The sequence below is a fragment of the Carettochelys insculpta genome, chromosome 1 (assembly GCF_033958435.1).
Source record: "Carettochelys insculpta isolate YL-2023 chromosome 1, ASM3395843v1, whole genome shotgun sequence".
NCBI lineage: Eukaryota > Metazoa > Chordata > Testudines > Carettochelyidae > Carettochelys > Carettochelys insculpta.
The window spans coordinates 117,020,343-117,036,141 of record NC_134137.1 but is presented as its reverse complement, the minus strand read 5'-3'; the positions used below and the strand labels follow the sequence as shown (position 1 = coordinate 117,036,141).

Genomic DNA, 15,799 nt, shown 5'->3' with positions numbered 1-15,799 from the left:
ACCAACCTAGACTTTGTAGTGTAGACAGGTCCTCAGACTGTCCTCTCAGGGAGTTATGCCCTAGACTTTTAACTACCTGAATAGTTATACTCGTCCAACTGAAACTCTCCCAGATAGACAAGTCCACAGGCACAAAGAAGCTATAGGAAGGTATAGGAAGGCAAGACCATTGCAGAGAAGCTACATGAATTATTTCTATCAATATTCACTGCAGAGGATATGGGACAGATCCCTGCACACCAGCCATTCCTTTTATGTGACAAATCTGAGGAACTTTTCCAGAATGAAATGTCAAAAGATGAAGTTTTGGAAAAAGCTGATAAATTAACCAGTTAAAAAAATCACCAAAACCACCAAAGCATGTAGAAATAACTCAGATATGAATTGCTGAATTACTAACTATGGTATGTAAACTACAGCTTAAATCAAATTCTGTATCAGATGACTAGAAGATAGATGATGTAACATTTATTGTTAAAAAAAGGCTCTACAAGTGATCCTGGCAATTACAAGTCAGTAAGCCTGACTTCTACACCAGGCAAACTGAATTATAGTAAGGAATGGAACTATCAGACACATGCATCAATATGATATATTGAGGAAGAGCTAGTGCAGCTTTTGTAAAAGAAAGTCATGTCTCACCAGTCTATTAGATTTCTTTGAGAAAGTCAGCAAACATGTGAACAAGGCAAAAAAGCAGTCCTGTAGCACCTTAAAGGCTAACAATATTATTTATTAGGTGATGATCCGTTTTGGGACAGATGAGGGTGAATATAGTACATGCAGATTTTCAGAAAGCCTTTGTCAGTATGCCACACCACAACAAAACAATCAGTCATGGGATGAGAAGAGTAACTCATAGATCAGGAATTGGTTAAAATTTAGGAAACAAAGGGTCGGAATAAATGGCCAGTATTCAAAATGGAGACAGGCAAAGAGTGGGGTCACATAAAGATCTGTACTGGGACCAGTGTTATTCTACATATTTACAAATGATCTCAGAAAAGGGTGCAAAGAGTGAGGTGGAAAATTGTGCAGATGATACAAAATTACTCAAAACAGCCAAATCCACAGCTGACTGTGAAAAATTACAAAGTGATCTGACTCTGGCAGATGAAATTCAATACTGATAAATACAAAAAATAATTCCAGTTATGCACACAAAGTCATGGACTCTAAATTAGCTGCTACTATTCAAAAATGATCTTAGAGTCATTGTGGATAGTTCTCTGAAAAGATCTGCTCAATGTGCAGCCATATTCAAAAAAAAAAACCCCAAAAAAGCCTAACAGATGGTTAGAAACCCATAAGGAAAGGGATAGATGATAAAACCGGAACTCTCATAATGCTATAATATAAATCCATCTTACGCCCATACCTTCAATACTATGTGTGGTTCTGGGTGTCAGATCAAAAAAGAGTTATATTAGAAATTGAAAATGTACAGACAAAAGCAACAAAACTATTAGGGGTATGGAATATGAGGAGAGATTAAAAAGACTGGGTTGGTTGAGGTTAGAAAGGAGACACTACAGGGAGATATGACAGAGGTGCAAAAAATTATGAATGATGTGGAGCACGTGAACAAGAAAGTGTTATTTACTCCTTCACATAAGACCTAGGGGTCACCCAAATAAATGAATAGGTCACAGGTTTGAAAACGACAAATGGAAGTGCTTCTTTGCATGGTGCATGGTAAACATATGGAACTTGTTGCCAAGAAATGTTGTGAAGGCCAGAAGTACAGTGGGCCTGTACAATTAGAAAGTTGATGGAGAATAGGTCCATCAATGGCTAGCTTTGATGTTCAGATATGCCTTCTCATGCTCCGGGCATTCCTTGATCTCCAACAGCCAGAAGCTCGGACTAGACAACAGATGGATCACTTCAAATTACCTTGTTTTGTTTGTTTCCGTGGATACATCTGGCATTGGTCTTGTCAGAAGACAGGATCCTGGGCTAGACGATCATTGGCCTGACCAAGCATAGCCATTATTGTGTTCTTAAGAGGTAAAGTGTGGCTTGGAGGAAAGGCTCAGAATCCTTCAGAAAAAGAGATGGGGAAGAAGACCATCCATGTAGCTTTAAAGCAGAAATGCTTGTTGCTATAGCTTGTTCTGTGAAGCCAGTACCAATTACAGTAAACTCTTTCATATCCAGCGGCCCCGGGACTGGGAGGTTGCCGGATAGTCAAATATTCTGGATAATAGAGAAGTATACCTAGCAATGCATAACAATAAAGAAAAACAAGATTAGATATTAGGTAACAAACAAAAACGTATGCAGAATACTCCATTTACCAACAACAGTAGTATTGTACACTGTTAACTTACGCTGTATTTATTTCTATTTACTTTCATTATACTTACGTAAAATGTACAGTAAATCCTCAAGATACATGCAACCAAGTTGCGCATGTCGCAGGTTAATGCGACTGCTGCCTGCTCCCTGCAAGTCAGGCTGCCATCCCTGACAGGAGCAGGGAAACCACTCCTGCCAGAGGCAGCAGCCATACTCTCAACTGTGCCTGACAGGAATGGTTTCCCAGTCTCCTCTGCTTACAAAGCTGGGAAACTGAGCAGGGCAGCAGCCCTGGTTAGTTTCTTGGCTCCAAGGAGTGGAGAAGAGCTGGGAACCAGGCTGCCCCTGGTTCCTGGCTCCCCTCCAAGGGCTGGAGCCAGGACACTGACCAAGGCTGCTGCCCTGCTTATTTTTCTGGCTCTGCAAGGGGAGAGTAGCCAGGGACCAGACTGCTGCCTGGTTCCCAGCCCCCTGCCACTTGTGGGGACCAGGAAACTGACCAGCTCACGGCAGCCCCTTGGTTCTGCTCCCTGCCCCTCTGGGAGCCAGAAAACTGACCAGCTCTGCTTGGCTGGTCAGCTTCTCAGCTCCTGCAGCCCAGGGGAGCCAGGAACCAGGCTGCAGCAGGGCTCCTGTCTCCTGTCAGCTTGCATGGAAATATGAGTTATGCAGGGGTTGCAGGAAGGTGCCCCCTGCGTAACTAGAATTTCCTTATGGCTAAAATGCCGTTTATTTGAGAATGCTGGATGATGGAATGTCAGATATGAAAGAGTTTACTGTATATCATATTTTCCTAAAGGATCAGACTCTTGGACCAATGCTGCCCATACCCCAAAGATATATATTAGTGGTTTCTTGGGAACCTGCAAAACTAAAAATCACAAAGCAACAATAATTACACAGAAAAAGAACAATATTTTTTCCATATGTCACAAACAAATCAGTATTTGGAAATTTAAGGTTATCACTGAGATCTACCACTTACACAATTAAAAAAATACAAAAAAGTAGCAGTCTTGTTATACAGAAGTATGAACTAAAAGAAAATTTCCTTTTTGTTGTTTTTGATACACCCAAATTGTTTATTAAACACAAATTCTGCTACTAGCTCAATGAAACTTTTCATTATGAAAATGTTTTCATAATTATTACTTTTACAAATGTTCTCTCTAAAGATTTTCTTGAGATTCCCGAAGTAATTATTTCTAAAAAAAATAGTCAACAGTATTTTATAGATGTAAATTGTGAACCTCTTGTGCATTTTGGGAAGGTAGTTACTCACATAAGTACCAATCTGAAAAAAAGGGTTCAGATTCTGGATCACAATGATTAAGATTAGAAAACCATCCATTCCTGATTTTACAATAGCAACTTTCTTCATTAAGGACTGTAATACATAGAAAATAAAATAAGTTTTAATAAATATCTTGTATTTCTACAGCATTTTTAACCATAGATCTCAAATTATTTTGCAAGGATGTGTAAGTATTGTCATTTCTGTTTTATAACTAGGGTAGCTGGTGCACAGAGGTTACTGATTCTTTTCAGTTGTCATATGATGGAGTCAGTAGCAGAGACATCAGCAGCTCTTCTCACTTCCCTGGAAGGTAATACTTCAGGGCCGTGTCTACACTAACCCCCTTCTTTCTAACAGGGCGTGGTAATGAGTGAGTTGGGAAGATGCTAATGAGGTGCTGTCATGAATATGCAATGCTTCATTAGCCTAACGGCATCCACACCCAATTCAAAAGTGCTGCTTTCGAATCACGTGCTGCCTGGGTAGATGGGAACCTTTTGAAAGGGGGACACCCCCGCCCCGGACTTTGAAAGGCCCCTGTCTACATGGGCAGCATGAGATTCGAAAGTGGTGCTTTTGAATCATGAGTGGCTGTCGTTATGCTAATGAGGCACTGCTCTTCATAAAAGTGCTTCATTAGCATCTTTTCAACTCACTCATTACCATGCCCCTTCCAAAAGGAGGGGGCTAGTGTAGAGGTGGCTAAGAAGAATTTAAAGAAGGACAGAGACTCAGCCTTAACTGTCTCTTGCATGGCATGTATCAGAGGGGTAGCTGAGTTAGTCTGTATCTTCAAAAACAACCAGAAGCCCTGGGGTATCATATGTTAGTCCCAAATAGACTAACAGGTATTTGGGAGCATAAGCTTTCGTGGGCAAAGCAGGTCTTTGCCCATGAAAGCTTATGCTCCAAAATCTCTCTTAAGTCTGTAAGGTGCCACAGGACTTCCTGTTGTTTTTGCACGGCATGGGTATGCAGTAGCTAGCTATATGCCGTGTTGTGTTTACTCTGGTGCCTGTACCTGTAGGATGGGGTCTGGACTTGCCGAGGGGATCATAAGCTGCTAGGGGAACACTAGATTGTTTTCGCTGCTTGAGCCTGCCCTCTGCCCTGCATTACGGAAACTATATTTTTTCAGCTTTACATTTAAAACAGATGACTTCAGCTGTGTCCATGTCCCAACGGCATTCGGGACAGAAAATTAAAAACAAGGATGTTTGTCTGACTGCTACCCCCTCCTCCTCCCAAGCACACGCAAAAGAGAGGGAATTTTTGTGAGCGGGTCTCGGAGAGGAGATGTAGTTGTGGTTAACAACCAGCCTAGGGTTTCAGTACCTATTTTTTTCCTTTTTTCCAGGACTATTATAACTTTTCCTTTCTCAACCAGGGTGTGTTCTATGTTACAGCCTTCAGAGGTAGAGGCAATGACTTTGTTTCCCTCTGCCATGGGGGGCTATACAGACACCCACCCGCCACCGAGTTTAGCTGGTCCCCCTCTGTTCCCCACTCGGCCGTGGATCTGACAGCTCGCCAGGCGGCCCTTCCCCATAGACACACATCACAACTCTGCTCCGGTTCCCTCTGCTCCCCACCGCGGCCGCCCCCTCCCCGTACAAACGTCACAGATCGTTTCTGCTTCCCACTCTCGCTGCACCCCCGATCCCTGTATAGAGCCCGGTCCCCCGGCTCCCCACCACCCCCTCCTACCACAGACGCATCGCAGCGCTTGTCTGACCTCCCCTGTTCCCCGCACAGCACAATCGCTTTGCTGCGTTGCCTCCCACCCAAGGACATGGGTGGGAAACCAGCTCCCACCTCTGTAATTCCCACCCCCTCGGTGTGGACAAGCGAGGGGCGTACGGATCGCGGTGGGCGTTGGTAGCCGTGCTGAGCCCACCCAGCTGACTAATCGCGATTCTCGTAAACAAGCTGGGACCTCCGCTCTTGGAAAGCCGCTCAGCGCCTGGGGCTGGCCAGGACCGGAAGCCCCTCGCACGCGGCGGAGTCCCCCGCTCCCCCCGTAGATACGGCGGGTGGGAAAGGCTGGGAAGCGGCTCGCAAACAAACCCCCCGCCCGCTCGGCAGCTCCCCAGCGCGCAAACCCGGCAGGGCGAGGCGGGGGTGCGCTGCGATGTGCCCCTTCCATCACTCCGTCCTGCCCTGCTTTGCGAGCAAGCACGGACCCTGCGCCAGCCCGTCACTGTTACCCATGCACGCCCCTCCCCCGGCTCTCCGGGAGGCAATTCCTCAGCACAGCCGCTTGGGGGGAAGGCGACCGGGCCCCTGGCCAATTACTAACTACCAGGAGCGGCTGCTCCCCACCCTCCTTACTTTGTGCGGGGACCGGGAGTGCGTGTGGGGGAGGAGGGGAAGAGACAAGAGCAATGCCCGAAGGGGGAGGGGAGGGAAGCAATCCAGGCGCTGGTGTAGGGGCTCAGCGGGAGCTGGGGCAGACTGGCCTGGGAAGGGCTAAGGAAGGTGGCTAAGAGGCCAGTCCAGTGTGAATGCAGGACAGAACTAGCAAGCTGCCGTAGCGGCGGGGGGCGGCGCTCCGGTAAGGGGACCAGGCAGGCTCTAGTGCGGAGGCAAAAAGGGCTCGGGAAGCGCAGCTGCTGAGCCACCCGCGGGGGTGTGACCGGGAAGGCTGGGAACCGGGAGGTGTGTGCGCCTGCACGACCAGGCTGCGTGGAGCTGGACAAAGCAATGCGAGGATGGCAACCCTCGGCGTGCACGGAGACAGCTCGCTGCGTGGGTGCAGGAACAAGGCCAGCAGAGCTTTACTGCCATGGCAAGCACCACACGCGCTACGAAAAGCAAGGAGTCCTCTGGCATCCGTCACTCCGGCCAGGTCAGGGCTCCATGGCGCTGGGCTGCGCTCCCCAGCTCCGTGCCAGTGGCCGCAAGGCTGGGGGAGGCCCGCGAGAAGACGGCAGGTTAGCTGCCCACCTCAGACCGCCCCTCCCCCTTTGGCCCACCCCGCGGCTGCGCTCGCGTCTGAGCAACACCGCACGTCGTTCCCGACGGCGGGCGACGGGCTTCCCCACGTCTTTCAGCGCGGGTAGTAAACACGCCAGCCCGGCTCGGTCTCCGGCGCCACACGCGCGGGTCCCGGGGTCCGGGCACTGCGCCTCCGCTCGGAGCGGGGACTGGCACGCTAGATCGGCAGCCCCCGGCCCCGCGCGCTTATCCGGGGCGCTACTGACGGGCGGCGTTGCAGGCGGGCTGCCGCCCCGCGTGTGCAGGCCCGGGCTGGGGGCCAGCGCGCGAAGAGAACGGGCTGGCGGCTGTGGGCGGGAAAAGAAACAGAGGGAGAGCCCAGGAGAGAAGTGGGAGGGACGCGCCGTCCGGCCAATCACCGCCCGCTTCCCTTGGCCCGGCGCCCTCCCCCCGTCCCCATTGGTGCGCGGAGTCCAACGCCGTAGGCGGCTGGCAGCGGATTGATGGCCTCGCCCCTCCCCACCCCGCTCTCGGTGTTGTGAGCGTCTCGGTAACTCAGCAGGTCACGTGTTGTTTTGCTCTTTAGTTCAGCCCTTGGTGCGCAATGTGTTACTTACTGTTCAACTGCTCCCGCGGCGGGCAGCCGCCTGCAGCAGCTCTCGGGCTCCGGAGCGCCGCGGCGGCGGCAGCGCCCTGCATCTAGAAAGAAGACCGCAGGAGGCGGCGGCGGTAGCAGCCGCAGCAAGCCCCGGCTGCACTGGGGAGCCAGGTCGGCGGCGGCGGCAGCGGCAGCAGCAGCGGCAGCACCAGCCCGCTTTAGAGAAGAGCCGGGGTCGCAGCGGCACCGGGGATTCCCTCCCCCACAGCCGGGGGGCTGACCTCTCAGCTCTCGGCCCCGCGCCCCGGGCTGGGGATGGCGAGCCCCACGCTGCTGGGGCTGCTGCCCCCCTTACCTTCGCCTCCCGGCCCCAACCTCAACAACAACAACAACCACCAGAGCGTGCGGAAATGCGGCTACCTGCGCAAGCAGAAGCACGGGCACAAGCGCTTCTTCGTGCTGCGGGGCCCCGGCGGCAGCGGGGAGGAGCAGCCGGGTGCGGGGGGCGCCCGGCTGGAGTACTACGAGAACGAGAAGAAATGGAAGACCAAGTCGGGAGCTCCCAAGCGAGTGATCGCGCTGGACTCCTGCCTCAACATCAACAAGCGGGCGGACGCCAAGCACAAGTACCTGATCGCCCTCTACACCAAGGACGAGTACTTCGCCGTGGCGGCCGAGAACGAGCAGGAGCAGGAGGGCTGGTACCGGGCCCTCACCGACCTGCTCAGCGAGAGCAAAGCGGGCGGCCAGGGCTCCCCGCTGCGCCACCCCTCCGCGCCCTTCTCCGCCGGCAGCGCCGCCTCCCCCTGCGAGGACCCCAACTACGGGCTGCTGGCGCCGGCCAGCGCTGCCTACCGGGAGGTCTGGCAGGTGACGCTGAAGCCCAAGGGCCTGGGACAGAGTAAGAACCTGACCGGGGTGCACCGGCTCTGCCTCTCCGCCCGCACCATCGGCTTCGTGCGCCTCAACTGCGAGCTGCCCTCGGTCACGCTGCAGCTGATGAACATCCGCCGCTGCGGCCACTCCGACAGCTTCTTCTTCATGGAGGTGGGCCGCTCGGCCGCCACCGGCCCGGGCGAGCTGTGGATGCAGGCGGACGACTCGGTGGTGGCGCAGAACATCCACGAGACCATCCTGGAGGCCATGAAGGCGCTGAAGGAGCTGTCCGAGTTCCGGCCCCGCAGCAAGAGCCAGTCCTCCTCCTCCTCCTCCTCCGGGGGCGCCACCGCGCCCGGCGCCTCGGCCACCCACCCCATCACCGTGCCCGGCCGCCGGCACCACCACCTGGTCAACCTGCCGCCCAGCCAGACCGGCCTGCTGCGCCGCTCCCGCACCGACAGCCTGGCGGCCGGCGCCAAGGGCGCGCCGGGCCGGGTGCGGACGGCCAGCGAAGGCGACGGCTGCAGGGCGGGCTCGGCCGCCGGCAGCCCGCTGAGCCCCGGCTCGGTGCGGACTCCCCTGAGCCGCTCGCACACGCTGAGCGGCAGCGGCAGGCCGGGGGGCAGGCTGGGGCCGCTGCCCCCCGCGGGCGGGCTGCAGAACAGCCGCTCCATGTCCATGCCGGTGTCTCACTCGCCCCCCTCCGCCACCAGCCCGGTCAGCCTCTCCTCCAGTAGCGGGCTGGGCTCCGAGCCTCCGCACCCGCCGCAGCGCCCCTCCAGCGGCAGCGCCTCCGTCTCGGGCTCGCCCAGCGACCCGGGCTTCATGTCCTTCGACGAGTACGGCTCGAGCCCCGGCGGCGACCCGCGGCCCTTCTCCTCGGCCGCCAGCAACCGCAGCAACACCCCCGAGTCCATCGCCGAGACCCCGCCGGTGCGGGAGCCGGGCGGCGGCGCGGAGCTGGACGGCTACATGGCCATGGAAAGACTGCAGGGCGGCCGGCTCTGCTACCGGCCCTGCGCGGCGGAGGCGGCGGGGGACAAGGGCCCCAGGAAGCGGACCTACTCGCTGACCACGCCGAGCCGGCAGCGGGCCGCGCCCCCGCAGGTCTCTTCCGCCTCCCTGGACGAGTACACCCTCATGCGGGCCACCTTCGCCGCCAGCTCCGGCCGCCTCTTCCCCGCCGCCTCCCCCAAGATGACCTACACTCCCTACCCGGAGGACTACGGCGACATCGAGATCGGCTCCCACCGCAGCTCCGGCAGCAGCAGCACCAACCTGGGGCCGCCGGCAGGGGGCGGCGGCGGGGACGACGGCTACATGCCCATGACTCCCGGGGTGGCCGCGGCTTTGGGGCCGGGTGGCCGCGGTGGCGGCCACGACTACATGCCCATGAGCCCCACCAGCGTGTCCGCCCCCCAGCAGATCCTGCAGCCCCGAGCCGGGGCGGGCGGCGGCGGCGGCGGCGGCTCCCCGGGGAACGGCAGCGGCGGCTACAAGACCAGCTCCCCCGGCGAGAGCTCGCCGGACGACAGCGGCTACATGCGGATGTGGGGCGGCTGCCGGCTGTCGATGGAGAGGTCGGACGGGCGACTGGGCGGCGGCGGCGACTACATCAACATGTCCCCCCGGGAGCCCCGGCCTGGGCCGCCCGTCCCCTCGCTCACCCCGCCTGACTTCTTCTTCGCCCCGGCTCCGGGCGGCGGCGACCCCCCGAAGGCCACCTACGCCTGCAGCTCCCTGCCCCGCACCTGCCCCGGCCAGGGCCCGGCCCAGGACAGCGATCAGTACGTGTTCATGAGCTCCCCCGGCCGCCTGGCCCCGGAGGAGCCGCGCCCCGCCAGCCACGCGGTGCCTTCCCCGTTGCGGCACCGCCGGACCGAGAGCTTCCTGAGCCAGCGGGGCTTGCGGGCGGCGCGGCCCAGCCGCCTCTCGCTGGACACCCTGCGGACGCTGCTGCCCAGCATGCACGAGCACCCCCTGCCGGCCGAGCCGCACAGCCCCGGCGAGTACATCAACATCGACTTCGGGGAGGCGCCCTCCCTGCCGCCCGACAGCCCCCCCTCCTCGCTGGGCTCGGCCGCCGGCCGCCGGCGCTGCCCCCTCTCCGACTACATGAACATCGACTTCGGCCCGCGGGCCGGCCCGCCCTCGGGGGGCTCCCCGGAGGTGCTCTCCCCCGAGTCCTGCTCCAGCAGCGGCCGGCCGGAGGGGCGCTACCTGCAGGCGGCGGTGGGGGTGGCCTGCCTCTCCAGCCCGCCGGACGGCGGGGATTACACCGAGATGACCTTCGGCATGGCCACCACCCCGCCTCAGCCCATCGCCCAGAAGCCGGAAAGTGCCCGGGTCACCAGCCCCACGGCCGGGGTCAAGAGACTCACCCTGGCCGGGGTGGAGGCTTTCATCCTCGCCAGCCCGCCCCCGGATCCCAACCGCGGGGCCAAGGTCATCCGGGCCGACCCCCAGGGGCGGCGGCGGCACAGCTCGGAGACTTTCTCCTCCACCACCACTGTGACCCCCGTGTCCCCATCCTTTGCACACAACCCCAAACGGCACAACTCGGCCTCGGTGGAGAACGTGTCCCTCAGGAAAAGCGAAGGCCTGGAGGAGGAGCAGGGCAGCAGCCCCATGTGCCGGGAGACCTCCGCCGGCTTCCAGAACGGCCTCAACTACATCGCCATTGACGTGGTGGACGGGGGCCTGGCGAACTGTGACAGAGTCAGACCGAAGGGCAGGCACGCCCTGAATGGGGACATCAATGGACTAGAGCCCAGCGCCTATGCCAGCATAGACTTCCTGTCCCATAACCTGAAAGAAGCAAGGGCTGTGAAAGGTGAGTGGTAGGTTGCTCTTCATTCCTCTGTACTGCTGTGTGTATTTCTAGGGTCTGTTGTCTTATGGGGCATGGTTGCTCTCTCAGCTCTGTAAACTTTCTTAAAACATCCGGTAGCAAACCCTCCCCAGCGATCTCAGAGTATAAGGAACCATTGACATGTGGAGTGTTTCTTCTTCCTGGGAACCCAAACCAATGAGCACACAGTTCTGTATTTTGGACATGGTTACGTAACGGCAGTTAGAATTTTCCAAATGTTTGCTTAAGATTTTATAAAGCTCAAGCTAAAAGGGAGCGTAAACCTATGATGGCCAAGGATATGTTAGTAATCCATCTGAAAGAGTCAAAAGAGAGCAACCTTGGAAGGATTAAAATATTGTGAATTTCTTTGACTTCCTAAAAGTTTTGCTCTAAATCTGTAGTGTGCACATGAAAACATCTGTCTTTTGAGGAGTTATTGAGTCTGGAGGGTTACCTACCCTTTTGCAAATGTTGTTAAGGACCTACCCAAGAATGATGTGTAACTGCTGCAGCTCCCAGTTGAATCACTGTCAGTGGCCGATTGGTTGGTTCCTTTTCTCAATTAATCACAAATACAGAGTGCTCTAAGATGAAATCAACCCTAAACTATCTAAACTTTAATTTTGAGAGAGGGTTTTTGTTGTAATCTGTAGCTGTTCCTTTCCAGAGGTGCTAGTTGTACTGTAGAAAATTCTTCCAGGCCTCCCCAACTGCAGCTTTGATTTTCCCCTCTACTAGGAAGAGACAGTATGTCAAGGATTAAAAGTGAATGAGACATGGCAGGGCTCCTCAGGCATTTTAAACCTATATGTATGTATAATTTGTAGTATGTTCAGGGAGCTAAAATGAGAAGGCAGATTTAACCCTTCTAGATTTTATTTCCATATTTATAGTTTTTGATGCAGATAATCAGTTAAGTAAAAAGTGACCTTTTCTTATAGGCACTTGTAAACATTTTTTCCCTTGTTTTATTGGCTTTTTGATTTTTGGAAGAAGAGTGGTTGTTTTTGATAGGTGCAGAAGGGTGAAGAGATGAAAGTGGACAGATTCACCATTTGTAGAGCTTTGTATCTAATTGAGAGGATTGTTGACTGAAATGTCGGAATTACACAAGATGAACACTTACTTTGAATGGGAGAGTTAAGAACAGAGACAAGCTTTTCAGTTATCTGTAGTTTTGCTTAAACTGGCTTCAGGATGTGCATGGTTTAGCAGCAAATCTATGTGAATACTCCAGTTTTGTTCCATTGTGTTATATAAAGAATGTTTAGCTGTGGCCTGTACATTGGAATTATGTTCCAGTAAAATCATGTGCTCTCTTGTACTCAGTTGTAAATTAAGGTTACTAAGATTTAATCTTTGCTTGACCCACCTACAGTCCCCAGCTGCACAACCGACCATCTTTGGGAAGGAAACACTGCTTCCATAATAACCTACAAACTGCTGACCCTGAGGGAGAGGATGACAGTAAGGGAGCACTGCTCTGGGGAAAAACCTGGACAAAATCAAAATGCCCAAGAATCCAAATTAGATTAAACTGTGGAAATAGCATTAATTGAGCTAATAAGGGGATACAGTTAGTAAAAGGACGGTATAAATGTAGCAATGTGAATTTATACAATGGTGAGAGCAGTTTAATTAATAGTAGTTAATATTAGAGTAAGATTATTCATGTTGCATGTAAATATGCAGTGAAGATCAGCATTGGCTGTTGATTTTGAATGTAGGAGGCACAGCCCATGACTATTTCTACCATTCTGTTTGGGGGGGCGGGGGAAGAGGGGGTGGAGTGTGCGCCTATTGCATAAAATTACACTTAACTGTTTCCAGAAAACCTGTAGCAAATTTCGGGATGGAGGGTAGGAAACTGCTTAACTTTTGATCAGTGTTCCAGGTCATATTTTAAAGGGAGAGCTGTATCTTAAAGGTATTTATGCTGAACTAATTTGAAACAGAGTAATTTGATTAGGACAGTGCAAGTATTTTACCATAGTAAGGGAATGTGTAAGTACACTAGAGAGCTGTTGAGCAAAGCCATTAACATTTACAACTCCGGAGTTCTATTTGGTTTTGTTTGCATAACCACACTGAAGTCTTGTTTACAGTGCTACTACCATACTACTATAGCTTTTTAAAGATTACCAGTACTGTTCGCAGTGGAATTCAATATTCTAAGAATTGTAAAAGTCACAGAATTTTTGTATTTTGTGATGAAGCATACATGTGGAATTGCAGAAATGTATATATTAACATTTTAGGTACAGTAACAATGATTTCTTACTTTAACACAGTAGCAGTTCAGAATGATTTGGTTAAAGTTTTATTGATGGTTTTGAAAATGATGTTGCTATATCCAGTTTATCATGAAGTAACCTATATTAAATGGGATGAACATGGTTTACTTCATTGGTTCTACTAATTTTTTTACCAAATAACTAAAGCCATTGAGTGGGACCCAGCTTTAGCCTTTACAAGTTAGGGTGAAGTTAACTATTTTGTCTAGAGCAATTTTAATACTGAAATGTGTTCTTCTTTAGAAAGAAGTAACGTGAAGAGCTCTTTAACGCCATATATTTTTAAAAAAAAAAAACAAAAAACAGACCAGTTCTTTCTCTTTGGTTTGTCAGGAAATATTTCACTGTTTAACAGTGTAAAGCTATAGCTGAAATACTTCCCCATATTTCTAGGTAAAGTTATATTCTGATACTGTATGTAGGTAAATACTGTTTGAGTTTTTATCCTTTTAATGAAGAAAATAATCTGTTGACTTTTAAAAATGAAGATGGATTGGTTTTCATCAGACTTGCCTGTCTGTTTTAAAGAATACAGTGCTTTTGGAATTTCAGACTACTATCTGCCTGTTATGATGAGAGCAAGCTAACAAAACTAAAATAGCTGAAAACAGAAAAATAAAATCATTCACAATTTGTCAGTTTGATGTAGCTCTGCTTTATTGTGCAAGTGTGCAGGCTTACGAGAGTTCAACAAGTACACTTGTGAAATCAAAATAAGTGTCTTTCCTAGTCAGCTCCAAACTCCCTTGTTGTAAACTAGTTGTGAGTTAACATTCATTTTCTGAATATGAAATAACTCCTTTGTTATATATAAAATGAATTAATAATGGTATGTATTTTCTTTCTTTGTAAACACCCATTCACACAGTTTCTGGTTTCGTGTAAATTGTTTATTGCTTTGAAGCAGTGCTAAGTTATGTCAGTTGAGGATCTGACTTTTGGGTGAAACCCTTGTCACCATTGAAATCACTAATAATTTTGGCTTTAATAGGGTCAGGATTTCATCTTTTCTTTTTTCGCTCCTCCTGGAATCCTTAACTGAAATTTCCATTAAAGTTGTGACTTAATTGGAAGTTTCTTATCATAGAGTCAGAGGGTTAGAAAGAACCTTGCAAGGTCATCTAGTCCATCAGCTTTTTTTTTTTTTTTTTGTTACAGATATTAGAATTGGGGCTGTCCATCTTTTTTTTTTTTTTTTTTTCTCAAAGCAGCATGTTTTCTGAAATACTTTACATCTTTTTCCACTAGTGCTGTTTTGTTTTTCCAGATTGTGACAGCAAATACATGTAATAATGCACCTACCTACTAAGGTCTGTTTACTGTTTTCCCCTTTCTTTTACTTCCTCTTGATTTATATTTGAAGAGATCTTTTAACTTATGTCTGTTTAATAGTCATGATGTAAAGTAATGATTTTTGAGAATAGTTTTTATGGGTGTACTTTGAACAATACGAAAATCATATCTAGCAAAACTTTCATGCTTGAAACAGAAGTTCTGATTTCCTTTTTTCCTTTGTGCTCAGTTTTACTTTTTAGCAATGAGCACATAAACCTACAATGTTTTGGTTCAGAAACTACAGGGAAATGTTTTAATTAACAAAGATATTGATGAAAGAAGTTTTAATTCAGTCAGTTTTATGAAAACATTCAAATACATGTCTGTGTGTCTTTTTTCCCTAAAAAGCCCAACTTTCTTAGTACTAAATGTAGTATTTTTCTCTTTACTCATCTGGTGCCAAAGAGTAGGCTATGTGCTTCAGAATTAACGTAGTCAAGAACTATCTTATCTCACGTATGATATGTCTGTGAGTATAAATCACATTGCAGTCAATGTTTAAGATTTCCCTGTTTCACCATAGATGTAATGGTGAAAATGTTCTTTTGCTTGTTGAGATTTAATTTTTCTTTTTAGTAGAAAGCAATAGGTGTCAAATTTATCAATGTAACCTATAAAAATACAAACTGAAAATTATGGATTTTGTAAAATAAATGAGAACTCTGACTTCTAAAATTTTGTTTTCAATTTATGGATGTCAGAGTTGACAAATTGAGAGAAAACATCAAAACCATAAATGTATTTGGCTTTTCTTTTTAAATTAAATTTAGTTACACTAAACACTTGAAGATTGTCATAGTTTCTTTGAATTATTTAAGCTAAAAAGATATAGACTAAGTTGAATGGTGGGTTTGTTCTTAATTGAGCCAAGGTAGCTGTTGCTCAAGGCAGAGGAAATTCTTAGGCTGATGATGATTGTTTCTGATTTGATTATTTTCAAGATAACTGCAGAGACCTGTGTTGTAAGTAAAATATGCAAAGGAATGTATGAACAGAAAGAGTATTAGTATATATATTGTATAGATTTTTTCCCTCCCCTTCAAGGAGGAAATAATGTTGGATTCTTTATGATGGTTTTACTATTTAAAAATCATATTGAACTACTGAAATTGGTTTGAAAGTTTATACACGGAAGGTGTACACTGTAGTGAGTTTAAATACTGGATCTCTTCCCTCATTAAGAAGTTAAAATATTGTAAATACAATCCAGGTATTTTCAATATAAAAGTAGCGGTATGGTCTCAAAAGTAGCATCGCACTTAATCAAAATGGCTTTTCCATCTAGTAAATGCATCATCAAGAAA

General features: G+C 49.9%; 1 protein-coding gene across 4 annotated transcripts in view; it reads left to right on the top strand.

The window, feature by feature from the left end:
- The first annotated feature begins 7,119 nt into the window (after positions 1-7,119).
- Positions 7,120-15,799, top strand: part of IRS2 (insulin receptor substrate 2) — a 32,297-nt gene continuing 23,617 nt past the window's right edge. The window contains exon 1 of one of the 4 annotated variants that reach the window (XM_074990016.1): positions 7,120-10,845. In XM_074990016.1, the coding sequence (XP_074846117.1) occupies positions 7,449-10,845 (3,397 nt within the window). In that variant the 5' untranslated portion in view covers positions 7,120-7,448. Of the gene's footprint in view, positions 10,853-15,799 lie in introns of all 4 variants that reach the window. The other 3 variants (XM_074990033.1, XM_074990023.1, XM_074990043.1) reach the window with 3 other exon arrangements.